This window comes from Thamnophis elegans, chromosome 1, assembly GCF_009769535.1.
Source record: "Thamnophis elegans isolate rThaEle1 chromosome 1, rThaEle1.pri, whole genome shotgun sequence".
Lineage (NCBI taxonomy): Eukaryota > Metazoa > Chordata > Lepidosauria > Squamata > Colubridae > Thamnophis > Thamnophis elegans.
This window is the reverse complement of record NC_045541.1, coordinates 110,163,689-110,187,027: the sequence shown is the minus strand read 5'-3', so window position 1 is coordinate 110,187,027 and position 23,339 is coordinate 110,163,689. Positions and strand designations below refer to the sequence as shown.

The window sequence follows — 23,339 nt, the reverse complement described above, 5'->3', positions numbered from 1 at the left end:
GGCTATACCATGGAACACAGTAACGGCAGTCATCAACAAGTGGAGAAAATATGGCACAATAATGGCAAAAAAACTGTGGTCCTTTCAAAATGGATGAAAAAACCCCAAGAAAATTGGTGCAAAAGGATGCCAAGAAACCTGTAGCAACCTTAAAGGAGCTGGAGGAATTTCTGGAAAATACTGAGCATGTACTACATGTGACAACAATCTCCCATATTCTTCATGTGTCTGAGTTGTGGGGTACGGTGGCAAGATAGAAGCCTTTTCTTACAAAGAAAATAATAGCAATAGCACTTAGGCTTATATACTGCTTCATTGTGTTGTATAGCCCTTTCTAAGCAGTTCACAAAGTCAGCATATTGCCCCAGCAATCTGGGTCCTCATTTTACTGACCTCAGAAGGATGGAAGATTGAGTCAATCTTGCGCCAGTCAGAATTGAACTCCTGGCAGTCAGCAGTGAGTTAGTTTACAATACTGCATTCTAACCGCTGCGCCACCATGGCTCTTGAAAATGCTGACGAGGAAGAGGAATTTTATCTTTCAACATGACAGTGATCCAAAACACATCTCGAAATCAACAAAATAATGCCTTCACAAGAAGAAGATAAGTTTTGGAATGGCCCAGCCAGATCCCAGACCTGAACCCTGTTGAAAATCTGTGGAGTGACCTGAAGAGGTGATGTGCACAGGAGTTGACCTCACAATCTGACAAATTTAGAGCACTTTTGCAAGGATGAGTGGGCAAAGATTGCCACGGCAAAATGAGCCATACTGATGGGCTCCTACCCAAACAACTGCTACCATAAAATCAGTAGGTGCTTCAACGAAGCATTTGTTTAAGGTGTTGCACACTTATGCAACCACATTATTGTAAGTTTTAAAATTATCCCCCCCCCCCAAAAAAAGATTTCACTTTGGTTTTCGATGTGTTGCACAGCTTATATGTTATATTAAAGGTAGAAAAAAATCTGAAGTTATTTAGTTTGATTTTTTTTTGCCCCACTATAAGATCTTTCTTGCAACAGTTATTAAGTGAATCATTGCAGCTGTTAAATGAATAACACAGTTGTAAAATGAATCTGATTTCCCTTTGATTTTGCTTGGTGGCAAAAGGTGTTCACATCATCCCGGGACATTGCAGCCATCCTAAATATGAATCAGTTGCCAAGCACCCGGGTATTGATCACGTGACCATGGGGATGTTGCGGTGGTCGTACATGTGAAAATAGTCATGTCACTTTTTTCAATGCAGTTGTAAATTCGCTAATAAGTCAAGGACTACCTATAGCATGAAAGGCATCAAAAATGATGATAATTAATTCTGAAATTATTGTATCCTCTAATTATTACAGAGGATCATCATTCATTATGAAACCTCAAACACAGCCCAGCTTAATAATGCTGCTAAAGTATCAACCATTGAGCAAAGTTGGCTGAAGTCTTCAGTGGATACCTGCACCGAGCAATAGCATTTAGACTTATATACCACTTTACAGTGCTTTATAGCCTCTCTAAGTGGGTTACAGAATTAGCATATTGCCCCCAACAATTTGGGTCCTCACTTTACCCACCTCGAAAGGATGAAAGGCTGCGTCAACCTTGAGTCTGGTGAGATTTGAACTGCTAAATTGCGGGCAGGCAGCAGAAGTAGCCTGCAGTACTGCATTCTAACCACTGCGCCACCATGGCTTATATTAACTCAGCAGTTAATATATGTAATGTATTTTCAAAGTAAAATGTGCACTGTCCAGAGATGCAGAGTTGAGCAGTCTTACAAAGAAAGAGGGATAAATTGTGGTTATGGAGATATTCCCCTAATCCTGTTTCTCATACAAAGACTATAAGATACTTTCAACTCTAATTGTAAGAAATTAGATTTGGTATGCTTTTTCTTTTGGCCTAATAAGCCTTTTTTCTCTAGTTCCCCAAAAATTGCAGCTTCAAAGATAGCGATTTCCTTAAAAGCTTCAAAACTTTTTAAGGATAGGCTTCAAAAATAGCCATTTCCTTATATTTTGTAGAGTCGTTTTGGTGTAGTGGTTAAGCTGCTGTCCTAGAATCTAGGAGTCTCTGAATTCTACAATTGCCTTATGGTGTGATAAAAATCTAATAATAAAAAATAATAGTCTAAGCAGTAGATAATTTATCTTCCAACGGTAGTGCTGTTATTCAGCATTTCTGTCATCCATACTCTTCAAGCAGAGTATTCTACCAGATTTGTGGTTTTGGTTTCCAACCAATTAGTGGTAGGGTTTTCCCCTCTCTTATATGTCTATAGGTACAGGGCTGCATTCTATGATTCCCTTTTAGGTTTCTGTTTCTAAAAAAAGATTCCCTTTTAGGTTTCTGCTTCTGTTTCTTTTCTAACTTTTAGAATTCATGCATAAAAATACCTCTACCTTTAATTGAGTCAGCAGTCATCATATTTCATTATTCAGCATTCATCATATTACAAAGCAATCTTTCTGTTCATTCTATTTGATTATTTTTCTTACTCTGTTAATTACCATAGATTAAAAGAATATCAGTTCTTAGATACATTTTGCCAAATCAGAACCATTTTGAGGATGGATCTAATTTAAATCATTTTTCAAGAAGGCTCAGCTTCATGATGTAAATCACAATTTATTTACTATGCAAAATCCTATATTAATTTCTAAAAGTTCTTCCTTATGGTTTGATACAAATCTGCATAATTATTCTTCAGTATCCAGAGGCAATTTCATTTTTAGAAATGCAAGTATATAGAACAACTATGTTTTTTTCCAGATTAAGTTATATTAAAAAATGGAACTATGAATTGGGTTATTTAAAAAGCAGGTATATACTTTAAAAATAATTATGAGTTGAACCAAATTCTAATTATTTTAAGTTAATTATTTTGAATATTTAAAATCTATTTTTATTTAATATTTTCTAATGATGTACTGGAACAATTATCACTGATTTTTAAATTATAGTACATTGAATTTTAGAGAGGATTTCAGTCACTTTAAGTATTTATCTGCCCTGCTCTTACTTGTTTCAAATGATTATTTATCCCCCCGCCAGAAAAAAAAAAATCATTTATGAACTGCTAAATAAAATTAGAAACTTTCAGGATATTTAGGAGAAGGCAGTGAGTTATCAGCCAATCACTCTTTTGTATAGAAAAATATCCTGCTTTTTTTCTCTTAGCACTTCAAATTTGTGAGTTCTATTTAAATATGTTGAGTTTTAGCAATTTAAACACTGTATATGAACTAGAAGGTTTATTGATTACCTTGCCAGTAAAATCACTTATCACATTTTTCTCATTGACTTATATAGCTCAAAGAAAATGAATGGCACATTGGATCATCCTGACCAACCAGACCTAGATGCTATCAAGATGTTTGTGGGCCAAGTCCCACGGAGTTGGTCTGAAAAAGACTTGCGAGATTTATTTGAACAGTATGGTGCTGTCTATGAAATTAATGTCCTGCGAGACAGAAGCCTAAACCCTCCTCAGAGCAAAGGTGAGAGGTTTTCTTCTTCCCATCAAGTTTTAGAAAGGCAGCATTTGGCTGCACTTTGGGTCACATAGAGAACCAAATGACTTAATTATTGGCATCATATGTACTGTAGTTTAAATTAGGTTTTATCCAATTGTTTCCATTATTTATACCAACACATAGAGGCATCTACTTGTGTCATTCATTTATTAGTAATAGTAAATTACTGCGATAATAGTAAATAGTTAATAATAAATTGAACTTTTTAATATTGTTATTCACAATGATATGTGCTAATTACACTTTATAAATAGTGTCCATTTAATATCCAATGAAAATCTACAAAAGTGGTTTCACAGACTCTTTTATAAGACTAAAAATTATTCTGACCCCCAGTCTAGTTATAAACTACTAATTTATTAGAAGGACCAAGGACATTATTAAAAGTATGAGAGTCATAAATGAAATGTGTAGGCAGTTTATTTCGAGAGCAGATGACTTTTATTGGACCAATTATACTATGAATTACAGTTTGATGATCTTATGTAGTAGAATGATAGAATCTGTGTCACTTCAGATGGTGGGGTGTTGGAGTAAAGGTAATATTGGTAATATTAAAAATATAGTAAGGCATCTTGCTGTGGTTTTTATTTGCAGAACATTTGGGTCCCGTCCCCCCCCTCCGCACAAAATCAGAAGAAATAATATATAGTTGTACCAACTCATTGTTAAGCGTAAATTATCAAGACCTAATAACCATATAACATTTTAAATATGCTGTCCTGATCTAGAAAGAATTCATCTGCAAAACAAGTTTATTCTCCCATCCCTGAAGCATTATTACCAGTAGGATATTAAAACAACTGTAGCATAAGAAAATGCATAGAACAGAGTGAGTTAATAAAGATCCCCTTCCTCCAATAAAATTGGCCGCTTTGTGTAGGGCATTTCTGGATCTAACCTAGATTGTTTAAACATCATCTATAATTAGGTAGTTATATCATACATCTCCACCAAAACAGCTTTCAGTCTTATAAAAAAAATGTTTGATCATGTGAAGGCTGCACCTGGAATATATGGCATTTAAATGTGTATTACATGTTTCAAAAAAGTTCAGAATTAGGTTGCTAGAATACGTGACTTAGATAATTAACTAATATAGTAATTTAGGCTTGACGTGTTTTTTAGTATGTGTTACAGAATGTGTTTATTTCATAGGGTGCTGTTTTGTTACATTTTATACCCGTAAAGCTGCACTAGAAGCACAGAATGCTCTTCATAACATGAAGATCCTCCCAGGGGTATGACAAATTATATTATTCTTGTTAATTTACTCTGTATCAGCAAATCCTAACTGGAAATACTACATTTTCTGTAGTAGATTATGTGAAATCCTTTGTCCTACTCTTTATTTATGACTTATTTTGTATCCATTTAAATTCAGAATGATGTTTTTACAAATAGAATTATAAATTCCTAACTGTAAAATGTTTCAAATAAATATATTTTGGTATTTTGGGTATGAGTGATGCTTCATAGGATATGCTCAAGACTTTGAATTCGACATTTTTCAAGCTTGAAATGCCCAATTTCAGTTACTAAATAGTTTCAAGCCCCCCTAGAAGATATTTAAGCACAAATAGGGCTAATTCATATTCAAAATACTTCATAAATGGACAGAAGAGGCTATTCTAAACTCAAAATGATTGTTTCATACTGAAATATTTGAATTTGTTTGGCATATTCCAAACAGCTTATTTTGAAAAATGTAATGTTCCTCCATTACTTTCTTATCACAGATGCACCATCCCATTCAAATGAAGCCAGCTGACAGTGAAAAGAATAATGGTGAGTGTATGTAAAAAATTGTTTGGCCTTGGTATGTACTATTACATTGTTGTGGCAACATTCATTGCATTATATGCCAAAATTGCAACTTATGGACACTTAAAAAAATAAGGCTCAGATCCCACCAATGCCATCTATGAATAAACATCCTCTCAGTTTCATGATATTCTGTTGAAAATCAGAATAAGAAATCCAGACATTTAAATTTCATATTCAAAAGAAGACAGCTTCAAGTTTTAACACTTTTGATAATGTTGAAATAGATTGTTTGAAACTCAAAATTTATGCTTCCACTTCATTGCTTTTTGCACACAGCTCTTCTACTAACTATGAGAGAATAGATTTTCTGACTCTTGCTACAGACCAGGGGTGTCAAACTCGCATCGTCACGTGACGTATCATGACTTTCCTCCCCTTCACTAAAACGGATGGGCATGGCCAGCGTGTGACGCACCTGGCTCGTGGGCCGTGAGTTTGACACCCCTGATCTAGACTGAAGATTCTAGATTTGTAGTGGCAGGGTAAAGAAAGTATTCTTTACACTGCCACTTATGATAATGTTCATTTGGGGCAACCTATTGGTAAATTTTGCTGGATTGTTCTATGAAATCAAGAAAACTTAATCACGTAAATAGTCAAGCCACAACCTTTGTTGTTCTTCTCTTAGCCGTGGAAGATAGAAAACTATTCATTGGGATGATCTCAAGAAGTGCAATGAAAATGATATCAGAATGATGTTTTCCTCTTTTGGTCAAATTGAAGAATGCAGAATTCTACGGGGTCCTGATGGTTTAAGTCGAGGTACACACAGACCTTTTTGCAAGTGATGACTTCCTCTTCAGTCCTCTCTTCCCTCCTCCTCTCTCCCCAACCCTCATCTTCTCCATCTGCATACACATACATACCCCTCATATTTAATTGGGAAGTTTTAGAAATGTTTTCTTTGTTCAGGAGAGAGCTTGGATATACTGCTACTTAATTTTAATTGTATTCCCTTCTCAGGGTTGTGCTTTTGTGACTTTTACTACAAGAGGAATGGCACAAACAGCAATCAAAGCAATGCATCAAGCACAGACTATGGAGGTAAAAAAAACATCAATTTGAGAGACTTTATATTTGTAACTCAGTATTGCTAATTTTATTCTAAGGACAAGTTAAAGTGTTTTAATTTTTAAAGCCAAAACCTACTATCTGATGAGTTTTATTGACACCCATTAAAGTCAACAAAATTACACCCTTAAAGATACCTTCACTTGAGATTCTTTTCATGTTTAGCTTCCAAGCTGTAGAATGCACTTGGCCTCTCTCTTTACAGTATTGCCAAATGAGTTAATACTTTCCTTCTCAGCCAGATATTTAGTTTATTTAAAAATCTCTTAAAATCCTTTTGGAAACATTTACATCTTTATATATTCAACTATTTTTGAGTTTTTAAGGTGTTTTATTTAATTGTATTGATACCATCTATGGGTATCCAAATCATAAACAGTTGGTTTAAGCTTTCCAGTTACTATGCTAACATCCTTTGTACGCATGTATGGTATATACCAACACTTCTCTCTAGTTGCATGCAAAATAGGAAAGATATAATATATGATACATGAATCTGCACTGGAATTCTGGAATGTGACAGGTTGCTTTAAAAAGACACAGTTTTCTGAATCGATGTTCTTTTTAAAGCAATTATTTAAAGAATGTAAATTGTTAGGATTTGGAAAGGTGACAAAGCTACAGCTATGTGAATTGTGTTGCAGGGATGCTCTTCTCCCATCGTAGTGAAATTTGCAGATACTCAGAAGGATAAGAACAGAAACGAATGGCACAACAACTCCAGCACCAGATGCACCAGATTAGCGCTGCCTCTGTTTGGGGAAACTTGGCTGGACTGAACACACTTGGACCCAGTACTTGGCAGTGAGTGTGCTTGACAGCTTCTGTTCAGAATTATTTTCTAAATGGTTTAACACACATTTCTTGTTTGCAAGGCATGTCTTTCTGAGACTCTTGTTATAAGCTCAAAAATTGGTAGTGGTAGTTGTGGTAAGTACAGACAATTGAAATGTTTTTAGCATTGAAGCCTTGCCATATGTTAGGATTTCTATTGATGCATAAGAATGTGGGGCGTGAGGACTTATGGACTGTATTGTACAACTTTACATTTATATAGCAGAGTTTCCCGCTTTGCGGACCAGTGCGAGGGGGAAGAGAGGAGGGGATGGTTCCATGCAAGTGGCAGGCAAGCAAATTTGTCCGCCACTTGTGCAAATGGAACATGCATGCATGCACACGTCCGCCATTTTTGTGCGGCCCAGTTTTAAAACATTGCACAATGGGCCAGGGATTGGGTGGAGAATAAATAGGGAATTGAAGGTTTATTTTTCCTTTTACTACAGTATTGATATACAATACTCTACCAACTTGTACAGCATCCTGCATATATACATATATGAAGACATTACTGTTGCCTGTGGATTTGCATTTACAAATCCACAGGCAACAATTCTCTTGTTTTTTATTTATTTTGCTTCCTCCCAGAATACATTTATGGTATCTGAATAGGGAGGAGTAGGCAGATAGTATTTCATGAGTGTTAGACAACTGTGTAGCCAACATATTTGTGGCACACTAGCCATGAATAAAGGAAAAATAGTTCACCTGGAATTGCATGAGAAATTGGATTGTTCCTTTACTAATAGCATCCTTCTTGTTTGGGATCACTGCTGCTTTGTGTGTATTGGTGATATGTTTGGTTAGTAAGAATTGTGCTGTAGCGGCATTCTGGCTGTGGTGTAGTGCAGTGTCTCCCAGAAGTGGAGCCAGCCCTCATTCTCACTCTTGTTCTGTTTTTGGTGTAATGTCTAGCTTTATTTACAGCTCCTCAGCAGACAGCAGCTGCTTCCTCTGGGAATTTGAACACACTGGGCAACCTTCACCCAATGGGAGGTAAGTTTCTTTGTCTTCTTTCCGCTTGGCATCTGACAAATAGGGTCAGTATAGCAAAGTGAAAACTGATTGGTCTGCTGTGATATCTTAATGTTATTGAAGACAGATCTTCGGTGTCTCTATAAGAGTTTGGGCACAGATGGTATCAATCACAAGTTTTTAACTTGAATATGAATATGCAGTAGCTGATCTTTTCAAAAATGTAAGCGCTTTTTTCTTTAAAATTTGCTATATTCTATTTTTTGGAACAGGTGCCAATCTGACCTTACTATTTAAAAAGGAATCAAGGAATACTAAAGAAAAATTGTGGGTCAGTTAATCTCACATCTGTTCTGGAGAGGAATGGTTGCAAGTAGTGTTTAGAATTTTTTTTTTTAATGTGGGCGACTTACAGAAAAGGAGTCAGCATGACTTTTAGAAAAATTAGTCTTTTTCACTGATTTTCTAAACTATTTTAGGATGTACGCAAGTGTGTGAACAAGGTTTTACCTGGATTATAAATAAAGTCTTTTGTACAGAATTATTGTGAGCAAGTTTGGTAGTGATAACATGTTTATGAGTAATAAAAATGGATTTTAAAGATTTATTTGCCAATACCTTTTAAACTTATTTACATTGAAGTACAAAGGTGTAAAGGGGTACCCACAGTGGGTAAATGGGCTTCAAAATGGCAAATACACTTCAGTATAAATAAGTGTAAAATGAAATTGGCACCCAAATCCAAACTTCACTTGTATATTATTAGATCCTAGCTGACCAGAGGCTGACAAGAAAAGGGATCTTGATATTACAGTGGATAGCTCAGTAAATAAATCAGTCTAATGTGAGCTGCTGTTAAAAAATGAGTGAATGAATTTCATGCATGGAATCATTAGGAAGAGAATTGAAAATAGAATTATTGATACATACAATAAAGAGCAAAAAAATATCAGTCAATATGATAAAGGAGCTAGATGTCAGCAATTATTTAGAGTTATTAGCTTGGAAGAAAAGGAGTAAGGGCAGACATGAGGGAAGTATATACATAGCAATAGCACTTAAACTTATATACTGCTTCACCCCATCTTCACCCCAAGCAGTTTACAGAGTCAGCATATTGCCTCCTGCAATCTGGGTCCTCATTTTACCTACCTTGGAAGGATAAATCAACCTTGAGCTCATGATAATTGAATTGCTGAACTGCTGGCAGCTGGCAATCAGCAGAAGTAGCCTGCAGTACTGCATTCTAAGCACTGTGCCATTATATATGCATTCATTGTATAGATAAAATGGAAAGTGATAATATTTTTCCACCTCTCTTACTATTTTAGGACTTAGGATCATTATTCAAACTAAATGAAGGGAGATTCAGAATAGAAAGAAAGCTTTTTTTTTAATGGCACATAATTAAACTATTGTGGTAAGGGGAATAATCCGTTAAGAATGGATGATTTTGTTAAAACAGATTTAATTACCTTATTTGACTCTTGGAGACCTAGCATGATGCCTGTATAAAACATATTCCTTCAATAGGCATATGATGTGTCAAGACATACTTCTTTAATTTTACTGTGCTGGTATATCTGGTGCTTTTGTCTAATCAACTTCTTCATAAAACTTAATTTAGTTTTGAAGAAAGGATAATTTTTCTATTGAACAAATTCCTATAATTTAGCACTGACCTACTGTTAGTCAATTAAATGTGTAGAATATTTTAAACTATTTTTTAAAATTAAATTATATTAAGGAAGAATTAAAGCTGTATTCTTAAGCTTTTTATTTGAAAGAAGAATTGGGAGATGAAGGTAATAAAAATAAAAGCTATTTTGAGAGAAGTTAAATAGAGGGAACACAAAATAAAGTATTACATGAGTTTGATAGATTTATCAGTTATGGAATGTTTTTTTTTAAAGTCATTATTAAAAGAAAAAAGATGGAAATAAGCAAGCAAATGTAGGCCTCAGTTTGATCTTATAAAGTACTTTCCATTGGTTTGGGAACATTTTAAAAAGACAGGTAGTTAATCTCTCTGATAAATTGTTTCCTTTTTCCATTATTGTCTTCTACCTAATATTGATGATAAAATGATAAATACATGACAAATCTGATAATAAATCTTGTTTAAAACAAGGAGGAGTTCTTGTTCAGTGTGGCTTGGTAATAAGACTATTGAACTACTTCCACCACCAAACCATTTTAGAGTGCTGCTGCTGGGTCCCCCAGTAGTTAATGGTACAGAAAAAGACACACTGCATTGATTGATGTGTTGCAGGGTTGAATGCAATGCAATTGCAGAATCTAGCTGCATTAGCAGCTGCAGCTAGCGCAGCTCAGAATACCCCAAGTGGAACAAATGCACTCAACTCTTCCAATAGTCCATTAAGTGTGCTCACCAGTTCAGGTAAGGGAATTGTTTTATTTATTTATTTGCTGTTTGATTAATTAACCTATTTTTGCCTCTTGCATATATAACAATAGAACCAGTTACTATGATTCAATTATTAAATCCTGCCCTAATGATAACTGTAATGATAAATAATTACAAAACACATGTTTATTATTGAAAAAACAAGGAAGTGGGTTTGCTGAATAGTGATGTGTATACGTGCATTTATATTCACAGGACACAGAGAAAACTTAAATTTCACAAGAGGAAATGTAAATGGTAAATGTAATTGATCCATTTGTTCGATGAACACCACCAAGGTTCTATTACATTCTCTTGGATTTTCTTTGCAGATACATTTTTAAAAAAATTGAGATAGAATTTAGACACATTGGTTTTTACAGTGACAGTACTTGTACCTTTATACATAGCTTGCTTTAATAATGCTTTTTGAACAAACAGTTGATCTCTCAGATAAATGTAGTAATGGTTTATTTTCATTCAGAAGTTTTTAAGTTGAACATCTCAGAAGTGGATGGGGCAGAAAAACTTACCAAGAATAAGCCACACAAATGAGGCATCTCTACAAATTTTCACATAAATCACAACAAAGCAGTAGCATATTTCTCTCAACTTGGGCTTATTGCTGTAAAACAAGGGATAATTTATTTCTAATCATATTTACATATGGAGCGAAAAACAAGCCACACAATTGCTTGGTTTGATATTGGAAACTTTTGCCTGCTGACTGGAACTAAATGATAGTAGTTTTAGATATGGAAGAAAATAAATGAAACTTAAGAAAACCACTAAAATTTAAAATTAAACCTGCCTGTGGTTGACTGACCTTGCACCTCTTCTTAGATTTTGTTACTGGACTAAGAGTGTGGTATTTATACACATAATATGGAATAGGGTTAGTCACTGAGCCATCAGTATTTCGAGATGGCAAAAGAGAAAGAATACTGTAGCTTCGCTCATTCTGTTTAAATAGTAATAAATTCAGTTGAAAGTTAGTAAGGCGCAAATGATTCCAGCTTTCTGGATGAGCATGGATACTACATGGATACTCCAGGGTTTTTTTCTTCCGTGCAATTTACATCTAGGCAAAAAATAACAGGATTGCTTCTGAATGTTGGTAAAAACTCCTGCTATTTCTTACCTGACTCATACTTTACACAAAAAAGATGCTGAGACTCTAGAAAGAGTGCAGAGAAGAGGAACAAGAATGATTAGGGGATTGGAAACTAAAACATACAAAGAACAGTTGCTGAAATGGGGTTGTGTCTAGTTTAGTGAAAGAAGGTCTGGGGTGAAATGATAGCAGTGTTCCGATATCTCAGGAGTTGCCACAAAGATGAGGAGTCAAGCTATTCTTCAAAGCACCTGAGGCCGGAAAGCAATGGATGGAAACTAATCAATTGGTGATTGCTGTTCACTTAAAATTCCTTTGGGAAAATAGAAGAAAGAGGAAAGGGAAAGCTTATCCCACTTTCCCTGGCCACTTCCACTTGATATTTTAGAAGGATCTTGAATGGGCTTTATTTAGGCCTTTCGGAGATCGTACTATCATTTTGATATTGTTGGAAGTTGTTGATGTTTAACTCTCTCATTTTAATAGCAGGTTCGTCACCCAGTTCCAGTAGCAGTTCCTCAGTAAATCCAATGGCTTCTCTTGGAGCGCTACAAACACTGGCAGGGGCTACTGCAGGCCTGAATGTTGGCTCTTTAGCAGGCAAGTTCAGAGCATTATAAGAAAAAATCAGAATCCATCTTTACTTCAAGCCATGTCTCAATTTCCCTCACTTGATCAATTTTCTTACTTGAAACCTTGTTGTAACAATGATAATTATTCATTATTTTCTGTACAGGAATGGCAGCCCTAAATGGAGGGCTAGGTAGCGGTGGCCTTTCAAATGGCACAGGGAGCACAATGGAGGCCCTAACTCAGGCATACTCTGGGATTCAGCAATATGCTGCTGCCACATTGCCCACACTTTATAACCAGAGTCTTTTAACACAGCAAAGTATTGGTGCAGCAGGAAGTCAGAAGGAAGGTAGGTAGAAGGCAGTGTTGTGAAAGTTTGTTCTTTAGCTATGTCGTACTGAGCTCTAGATGTCATGCTACACTCAAATGTTCTTCTCCAGTGATACAAAAGTTACAAGTTACAAATAAAACACGGGATGTGTAGACATTTTATAGTGCATTTTGCAGACATTTTTACAGAGCATTCTGGCTACTCTGAAACATCTAATTCTAAAATTCTGTTTTATCTTTCACCCAACCAAGAAATTCATTTTTAAAATCGATATGTGCAGTATATTATTTTAATATTCCCAGACATATTTTTGGACTGTCATTAATTATTTCTTATTTATGAGAAAATGCATAGTGGGTTTTGCATACAGTATCCTTAATCAGTACAATTGTTTTGAAAGTTACTGGCCAGTGCTATTAACTATTACAAATTGGAGGATTGAAATTGGCAAAATCTTGGTTTAGTGGAGGAAAAAAAAACATTGTCCTATGGATCATATATTTATTGTGTTTGTATCACATTTTAAATACATGACAACCTTATTGAAACATTAATCTGAATGTGTAGCCTTTAAAATGGAGTGTGTGATGGAGCTTTGCAACTGACTCCATCCTTCTTTTGAATTGTATTAAGGAAGTACAGCCTGATCATTTATTCAACTTTAGAGCATCACAACTTCCTGAACTGGGTAGAATGTGCCTATGTATTTAATTATCAAGAGTTGTTTATATGTTTCTGTTTTTGACTGAAACTACAAATAATGATCCTTTATTTTTTAAAGTATTTTTTATTTTATTGCTATCCGTTGTTAGTTTTTTTTAAAAGAGACCTAGATATCATTTTTAACATTGCAAGATAATTGATTTCTGGAGACAGATTTTTCAGTAATAGTTTTGACAGTAATAGTTTTGACTGTTAAATGTGTTTTTACTTCTCCTTTATTTTCTGTATTAAAATCCAAGACTGGTTTTAATTTCTACTTGTTTTAATTTCCTTCTAAATGAATATTTTAAAGGTCCAGAAGGAGCCAATCTGTTCATCTACCATCTTCCCCAGGAGTTTGGGGACCAAGACCTTCTTCAGATGTTCATAGCCTTTTGGGAACGTTGTCTCTGCCAAGGTTTTCATTGACAAGCAGACCAATCTGAGCAAATGTTTGGTATGTTCTGTTACATTGTTTTTTGTACAAGAGAAGGATATTCATATCAGAGCAATTGTTTGGAAGGTTCGTCCCACCATCTTCCTCTAGTTCTTCCTCTCATCTTCTCCCCTCAGAAAAGAATAATCAACTGATGTATAATGAGCTGGTACAGAAACTTTTATTGTGAAACATTTAAGTCAGTAAGTTGCTGCTCTGCAACTAATTATATGTAAGCAAAAATTGGCAAATAAGAAAGCAACCCAACTTAAAGTAGTGTTAACATGATTGCTCAGTCATATATTTAGCAATTGAGCTCACTAAAAATTTCAGGTTTGGATGGCATCTGAAATATTCTAGCTGCTCTTTTCCAAGACATTTATCAGTAGAAGAATTGGCACTTACAGATTATAGTGCTGAAAAGACTCTAACATCTGCTTGTATGTATGAGTCAAGTAGGGAATTGTATTTTTTAAAGTCGTATTCCATCTCACACACTTATCTGTAGTTACACTAAAAGTTAAGAGTGGCTTTGTATTTTTTAAAAACAGGATGTTGTGATGGTGGTGGTGATAAATACTCATATTCTTATCGTCTAACTGCACTTAACTGTGAGTTTTTCTTTTCTTAGGTTTTGTAAGTTATGACAATCCCGTCTCTGCACAAGCTGCCATCCAGTCAATGAATGGATTTCAAATTGGCATGAAGCGACTGAAAGTACAGCTCAAGCGCTCTAAGAATGACAGCAAGCCATATTGAGTGCCCCTCCCCCTGGAACTGGAGTGAGAAGGATCTTCTGGTAAGTTGGGGAGGAGCCCACTTAGGGATTCAAAAACTCTTTAAGGCTGTATTTTTACAGTCACGGAAGCTGATTGATACCATTCTGTCTGGCACATCTTCCCTGAAGACTCAGCTGCAGCCTCTACTGGGAATTCTGCGGATGGAGGACAACTTTGTGCTTTTGTTTCCAGTGTTTTACTTTGGAGCTTAGGTGCCATATCACTAATTTTTTTTTTTAAAAAAAGTTTGCTGTGTTTGTAACTGTGTTTTTGAGAAGGACCAATGCCAGCCACCTTGGAGAGGAAAGGAAAATAGTAAGTGCAATTGGAAGTGACACTGCATGACTTAGATATGAGGAGACCCCAATGATACTCATGAAAAGGGGAAGCAGGAAGCTGAATCCAAATCATGTGGTGGTTGGTTAATGAACAACCCCCAAGGAGCTTTGCCAAGCTATTTGCTAGGTTTATTTAGTAAATGCCTTATGTGAGAACTGTATGCAGAATCAGTCAGTTGGAGGATAATAGTTGGGCAAAAATTTTCATGTGGTAAGGAAAAATGCAGTAATTATAATGCTAAAATACGTTTGTATAGTGCAATGTGTGTGGTTGCAGCTTATAAAAGTATCCAGTGATGTTTTTTGATCAGCTGTTTACACTTTGGACAGAACAACCTTTTTTAAAATTGGGTAATATGAATTAGTGTTTCAATTTCTTGGAAACTACACTTGAAGTTAGTTGGTTTAATGAAGTTATCTACACTTTAGGCTGTAATTCAGGGATTCCTGGATTTAATTTACAATCTTACTACAAATCCAATGTCTCATGATGAAATTTGTTCTTCCCCTGTTCTAGAACTTGTACATAAAGAAATGGTGCTCATAAAGTACAAGTTAAAGTCTCCTTAGTGTTAAACTGACAGATGGTTTTAAAATGAGCTCATATTGCTCTGATTTCTAGCATTCTCTCTCCCCCCCCCCCCCAACTTTGTATAAGTGTGTGGTCAAAATAAGACTGGCCCAAAGATTATTTCTGTTTCTTATATAGATTTATTTTTCACAAAAAATTGTCATCTTGTTATATAGCAGTTTTCTTTTGAGCGTGTGCCAGTGCAAAAAAGACTAAATTCAAAGGACCTGAATCTGCAGAATTTTGATCTGGTCTACATATTGCCTGATCCCAGTGCTAATAATAAAGTCAGATTTCTTCCCCTTCTAATACACATCCTTTTTTTCACATGGGTGTACCTGCCAAAGCATTACATTTTTATACACACTACACCTGAATCCAAGGGAATTTTTAACAGTAGGAGTTTGAGCAATGGCGAGAAGTTATGTAAAACCTAGCCCTGAGGCTAGAAAAGCTAGTCCTATTGTTAGGAAAGTTTAACAGTGTTATATATAGATTCAATGTATTGCTACTTTTTGAATATGCTCTTTCTCATTTGTTAAAACATTTTCACAGCACCGCCACTCAACCCATCAATATTGTATTAGAAACAAGACATTTAGGGAAGGATGAAAAAAAAATATTTCCAAGGAAGATCCAAAAGCTCATCAAGTTTGAAATGTCACTGGATAAGATAAACTCAATAGGATATTCAGGCGTTTACTAGGGACTGGGTCCCCTTGTTTACTAAAACTGAGGCATTATAATTTGCATAAGGCCACCCATCTGTGATTCAAGTTGTTTTTTCTGATGAATTTGGAATTTCACTGCAGATTTATAACTTGATGAATGGCATAGTAAGATTAAACAGAATTTATTAAAAAGCATATACAATGGTGATAAAAAGGTTGAATGGTCAAATTGCCAAATTTTCCATTTGTGCTGGCATGTGGTATCCTTCAGTGTTAAATATTTGGGGTCTAATTTAAAAGCATTTGCATACACTTAGATAACTGTATACCATTTGAAGTTTGTGCACTAGGAGAAGTTGTATCCTGATATTATGAGGATGGGGGAGTGTTGGAGTGCTGAGGGTCCCAGAATTGTCAAGGGATTTTTTAAATAAAAATATACTTTCAGGAAAAAAAAGAGGTCATGGTTGGGAGCAATTGCTCCAGTTGCAACCTGATATAACCAAGAATGTTGTTTCTATTTTTATAGAAGTTTTATACTGCTCCAGGGTGGAGAATATTTATTATCTAAATTATTTCACTGGATAAGACCAGGGTTTTGCATAATCCTGAATGTGATTGTGTAACGCATACATAAACAATGTGCATGATTGAAACTACTGACTTTCAGTGGCCTGTTTGTAACTAGGCAAACTGCTAAATAGGATAAGAATTAATGCTGTGAACCAGTGGAGGAGGAAAGCTGTGCTCAATTTTGCTATAGTCACTCCTCCCAGTACTACTACTCTTCTCAGTCACTATTACTAGCTTTTCTAAATACTTTGTCGCTATTTATTCAATGTCCATATACTTTGTAAGTTTTCTGTATGCTTCCATCATGACAGCTATGGGGCAACTTTCCTCCCGTTGAACTAGCAACACAATATTTGTGTTATGCTTATCCTATAATGTTTCCTTTCATAAGTATGATCAATGCAAGTGCCCTAATTCTACTGTCAGAGTTACCAAAGTTAAGAATGCAGGTTAAATTCTAAAAGTGATCTTTGGAATAGATTGGCAGAATTCTTGTGCCTTTAGTGGTGCTGTTCTGAATTATTTAAGATAGAATGCTTCAACCAAAATACTTGTTTCTCCTAAATTCCCTTGATCTGGCCACACAAATGCTTTTCAGAACTAATAATGAAGATTTGTTTCCCAGGGAGATTCCCACTTGGCAAGAAAATGAATCTGGTTTATACAAGGATACACATAGATTCCCCTTTGGAGTTTTGCTTCCACATATCATTTTTATGCATAGCTTGTTACTTGGTCTGCTCCCTCTGCCCAATATTTGGCAAAAAAATCACTGAAGCCGATCAAATTGGAACATAATCATTAGTTACTTAATATCATAGTTACTTACATACACATCCTCAGATTAAAATGGTGAATTTGGTAATACATACACAGAAGGCAGAAATTGGTAAAGAAATTTTAAGTTATACTGAAATTATATTGAACACCAGAGCCTTAGTATTATTGGGGGAGAGGGGTGGATATCTTTAAAATAAAGACGTAGGCATCATGGTTTTGCATGTAGCTTTTTACCTATGTATTTTGTTAATTCACATGAATAGATAGATTCTGGGAAAGAGAAAATGTTCTATTAAGGGTTTGGGGTGTGTATTTTATGATAAAAATAATTTTAAACTGTCATATTTTAATTCAGCAATTTAACTTTGTAAACACACACACACACCAAGGATAGGAGCAAATGCAATCTTTGCTGGTTCCTTAATTCAAACATATTTAGGCAATTGCACACACCAAGAAAAGATACTGCTTCTTAAAAGAGCAGTTGACAAGTAGAGAGGGGTGCCCAAGCCAGATCTTTGCCATCTTTGGACATGAACGCTGCACATCTCTAGTTGGATCAAAGGTTTTTCTGCCAATGGGAGCCTTCTTGGGTTCATTAAGGATACTCCAGGGGAAGTGACTTTACTAAAAGTACTTCTCTTAGTATTACTATCAATTTTATCCAATGAATTAATGAATCCTAGGACATTCAGGGGTATAGGGAATTAGAAAGAGGAAAAAGAGTTAACAAGAAATTAATTCCTCCCTTGTTTCAGCTGAAGAAGGGTTGCCCTAGATCCAAAATGTGAACTAACAGAAGGATGGTTTGTTTAAAGATCACTCATTTTGATTCCAAGCCAGTGTTGTTTTTAAGTAAGTTTAAAATTAAATAACATAGTGTAGCTTGACATTTGTTAGAAAAAGTAAATTGCATTCACACAAATGTGTACTTCATTTGTACTATTCAGCTGAAATAGGTCTCTGTATTTCAATCAAAATGTTGTAACATGCATTTATTATAATTAGGATGGAAGTGAGGGCAAATCTAAGAATGATAGTACTTTTTTCCAACATTCATATACTGCTTCAGACATTTGCTTATGAACACTATGTTAAGAGAATGCTTAAATGTGTTTGTCCTGATATTTAGCCCTCTTGTGTTGTGATCCTGTTAGACAGTCTGTTGCTTTGAAATATCTTACAAGTCTCTGCAGATAAAAAAAAACCCCTTCCTTTCAAAACTGGCAGAGGTGACTGTAGAACTTTTGAGAGTCCAGAATTCCTCCTCACAGAATCAAAGAGTAACATTTATGTATTGAAAAGAGTTGCAAAGGAGGGTGGTGGATTTTTTTTGCAAGTACCATAGTAAAAAGGGCTCAGCTGCAGCAAGTCTTAACTTGCAGTGAAGTCTTAATTCTTTCCTTTCTGTGGGGACATCAGTTTTACTCACACAGTAAACGTGTTTAATGTCATTTTAATGCCAGAATCTACATACATGTACGTACATACACACACATATGAGTTTCTATTGCCTAAGTATGGTAAGAAGAAGAAAGTGTTAAACTATCAGTGCCCAGTTGCCCAGTGATTTCTGCTTTGTCTCTCACCTGCTATGTGAACTGTCCTACAATTACATTTTATGAAGTCAGGTTCTAGTGGAAGGGATGGGTGCTATAGCAGGAACACTGACTTAGAGCTGTGTTGAATGCGCAGCTGTATGCCACTAAGTCAGAGTCCATTCTGTAGCCAGAGTCTAAAGGGAATCCCAGGCCTCTGTTCCATTTAATTTCTGACAATTTTTACATTTATTTGGTGTCTTATGCACTTCAACTTTTACTTGTTCATTGTTGGCATGTGCTGCCCTTCCTTGTCAACTCCCCCCCCTCCCCAAGAGGTCTCATTGTACAGTGCCCATTCCTGTTCCACTCTCTTCTCTCTTTCTCTCTCTGTTTGGATGTACTGTTCTGTGTAACTCAGTAGGTCTCCTTCTTTCTGGTTTGTTTTTTTCTAGATTCCTGCCGTTTGTTCATCGTTGTGCCTAAAGCATGTCGATGTGGCGTTCAAGTACATCGTCCAAATCCTTGTCTCTTCAGCTTCTCTGATGCTTGAACTCTCACCCTTTGACCTTGTGTTGACTTTTGATGCTGATGTGTATTTTTATTATGTTTGTTTCTTCTTTTTTTCCTTCCTTTTTTTGTGCTGCCAAATTGGTTTTGCTAGAAAGACTGCTGATGGGGAATATTTAAACTTGCATTTGAATATAAAGAATTCTATTTTTCTAGAACTTCATAAGATAACCACTTGATTTTGTGATTCTGATTCTTTGTAATTGTCTTCAGAGCAGCCTTGCTAGCATACCTCGTGGAGTATTTGTATTTCTGTGAACATACAGCCAATCACTTTCTAGGCTTAGTTTTTTCTGTGTGCTTAGTTTCAACAAAAAATCTTTGAAGGAAAAAGTAAAAGGATGCAACTCAAAGCTTTCAGGAGGTTTCTGGTCACATTTTGCTGAACCTACCTGGCCATGCTTGAGGAGAGAGCATGTGTTTATTGATTTGAGTAGCTTCAGCAGAAAACACTTGAACTACACTTTTTCCTGATTGTAGCTGCATTTTTGCCCTGGCACTTAACTGCTTTTTCCTTCCTGTGTGATTATCAGCCTTTGTCTGCGGTGAGAATTTAATCAAAGTTGGTGTTGTATTTTGTTAAACCTTTGCATGCTTAGTTTTTTGTAACTACAATCTCCTCAGCAAAATGTGACTTTTTGTTTTTGTTTTGTTTTTCTTTTAAAATTTCAAATAATGCCCCTGTAAACGTTTTGCATGTTTCCTGCTGTGTTCTTCACAATCCTGTATATATATATACACCCTTCACCTCTGTTTTCTATAGTTGGTGCAAAAACTGAGCAATTTATTAGGTTTCAAAGCTGTCCTATTTTGGATGCCAGACTTGTGATCATATGTCATGTAAGGACATCTCCTGTGCATTTAGACTGCTTTACACAGTATCTGCACCTTGCTCTATTATCACAGCTATGGAAAGGTCTCAGGGGCTTGATTGCACTGTTCAGATGGTCATGGTGGCAGCGGCAGGGATACAAGTTTAACAGAAAGATGTGGGATGTTTGCGTAATACTGCTTCTGAAATCCAACGGAGCTCAGGCTCTTTTGGGGTAGCCTTAATTTGTACCTCTTGTTTAATATGCGACTTGCTTTGTGAAATTTTAACACCATTAACTCTCAGTGAATGGAAGCTTGATTGCTCTCCAGTTCTTACACTTGAAATAGCATGTCGTATATATCCCATGGAAGGAATCTGTAAGCCTAGGCACAAAACTGCTGGCTCTTTCTCCAAGTGACAAGCACAATATAACAGCGCGTTGGCTGTTACCTGAACAGGGTACCAACCCCGGCTCCTTTTCTCAGGGGCCTTAGCTGGGGGAACCTCCTCTGTGGAGAATTTTTTTAAAAAGTTTTGTTCTTTAATTGGGTTAGGAGACATGCAGTTTTCTTTTTTTCTTTTTCTTTTTCTGGCCTGATGAAGAAATAGGACAGATTATCCTTCTCTGGGAAACATGCTTCAGCTTTGCTGCACATATGATCTGCTTTAGAAGCTGAGATATAGTCCGGGGGCTTCACAGCACCTGAAAAAAGTCCTGTGGTAAGGACTAAGCACAAGGGGCAACGGGGTGGAGGAGAAGCTATGAAGGAATTTTAACAGGAGGAAGGAATGTGAAACAAAACATTTGGAGAGTAGAAACATGTAAGAGACCTATCTAGGCCTTAGGAAGCTTTCACTCTATTGTTGGCAAAAAAAAAACAGCTGCCAACTCTCTTGCTGGATGGGTAATCTCTCTCCGTATTTGTTCTTCTCTCAACCTGGTGATCAGCATCTCTAAGGATGAGAGTGACTTGAAAGGGGATATATCATTGCATTATTTGGGGTACAGCTGTGAGATGATTGACCTTAGGCTCACAGTCACAATGCACAGGGGTGTCTGATGGCAGGGAAGTCAAGGCCTTGCAGTGTATTAATTAATTTTGCCAATACATTTCTTTATAATGCGCATACAGTTTCATGAGAAACTCTGGAGAATCCTGTGGTAAAAAAAATAATCTCTGGAGAAAACCAAAATGCCAAACATTAGATGTTCCTTTCCTTTCTTTCCTTTGATTGTTTTAATAATTCTGTGGTGGTTTTAATGGATTTGAGACAGTAAAGCAGCAGCTGCCTTTTATTTCTAGCTGCTTTTTGTGAATAATTAAAAAAAAGAAAATTTACATTTTGGAAAAAAAAACCTGTGGGCTTTTTTATTGGTACAAACATTGTATTTAACACTAGGGGTTTTGTACAGTTTTTTGCCTTTTCTACTAGAAAACAATGTAAAGTGATTCACAAATGTGACAAGAAAACAAATTGCCACTATGACCAAATGTAGAATCTGTTCTGCAGTTTAACAGGATTTAATCAACTCAAAGTCGTGATTCTGTTGTAGCAATGCTTTTCTTTACCCTGTTTGAACTGTTCCTTTTTCTTGTTTGATTTGCAAAACAAAATGTCTTTTTTGTGTGAAATTGTGTTGTACTCTGTAGAAAAATTATGGATTTTACTTTAGTGGTTAAAAAAGAAGCACATGTTGCTTTTCTGATCACGGAGTTTGTGTAGTGGATTTAAAAAAATGAAAGTTTTGTTACAAGTTTGGAACGAGCGAGTATGTATTAAGGAATTTTCTTCCTTTTGTGTGTGGTTTCTTTTTGTCCCACTGGGGAACTTAAAGCTGTTTTAATTGCACAGACACACAGACAAGAAGTCATTTTGTATATGCCAAGTGTGGTATCTCCCTTTGTTTATTTGCTATTAAACTGTTTGAGAAGAAATTTCTGTGTCATCCTTGTATTTACTTACATAGAACAGGCAAATTGGTATATTGGTTTCTGGGTATTTAAAAAAAGCGTTGCTTAGTCTAAACATGAGAAGATAGAATATATACATAATCTTTTCTGTCACTGGCATGCTGCTTCTCCAAATATAAAAGCTCACCTTTTCCCCCCTCTCTTAATTTAAATTATTTTTCTGAGCATTTCACTTTAAGGTTTGGCTTGGCCAGGATCAGTTTCATCAAATATTTTTCTGGTAGGCAAATATACACATGAGGAATAGTTTATTATACATAAGTGCTTCTCCATTCAGTTTTCTTCTGCTAAGTTTTATCTTGTTTAAATCACCTTGGGAAAGCTGCCACATTTTTAAAGTACAAAAATAAACAATATAGTCTTTTAGATTCATTCTCCTAATTCCTGCAACTGTATTTGCATCTTGAGTGGCCTTGCAAAACGTCAACACTTTCTATTATAACTTCATTATAAGTAATTATATTGAATATAGATTATAATTATTTGTACTACAAACAAATCTTAAGGCCTATATTGCAGGGTGCATTTCTTCACATTGTTTTTACTTTTTACCTTATCAAATAAAAGAAGCAAAATCTTACAAGATAAGATTATGAGGTTTAGGTAGAAATTCATTTAAAAGTCAGCTAATTGGCATTCTTTCTTTTTTTTACTTTTACCTTCTAATAAGCACTGAATTCTACCACCTAATAAATACTAATAATTGTTTGGATTCTTCCTTAGATCAAGTTAAAATGAGAAATGTTTGTCCTTATAATAATTTTTTAATGATGTGCATGAACCATTTCTGATATATATACATACACACACACACACACACACACACATATGTGTGTATATACACACACACACATATGTGTGTATATACACACACACACACACACACACACACATACATACATACATATTCCTGCTAGAATAATCC

The 23,339-nt window shown here is 35.6% G+C and overlaps 1 protein-coding gene across 1 annotated transcript in view; it reads left to right on the top strand.

Moving 5' to 3' along the window:
- The window catches only part of CELF1 (CUGBP Elav-like family member 1), a 44,274-nt gene extending 21,896 nt beyond the window's left edge, over window positions 1-22,378 (top strand). Inside the window, 16 exon segments of the mRNA XM_032227325.1 lie at window positions 3,311-3,498; window positions 4,693-4,775; window positions 5,274-5,322; window positions 5,990-6,022; window positions 6,025-6,123; window positions 6,326-6,405; window positions 7,077-7,122; window positions 7,125-7,226; window positions 8,185-8,265; window positions 10,517-10,645; window positions 12,255-12,365; window positions 12,502-12,687; window positions 13,685-13,761; window positions 13,763-13,832; window positions 14,424-14,606; window positions 19,513-22,378. Coding sequence (XP_032083216.1) covers window positions 3,311-3,498; window positions 4,693-4,775; window positions 5,274-5,322; window positions 5,990-6,022; window positions 6,025-6,123; window positions 6,326-6,405; window positions 7,077-7,122; window positions 7,125-7,226; window positions 8,185-8,265; window positions 10,517-10,645; window positions 12,255-12,365; window positions 12,502-12,687; window positions 13,685-13,761; window positions 13,763-13,832; window positions 14,424-14,566 — 1,477 coding nt within the window. The 3' untranslated portion in view covers window positions 14,567-14,606; window positions 19,513-22,378.
- The last annotated feature ends 961 nt before the right edge of the window (window positions 22,379-23,339 follow it).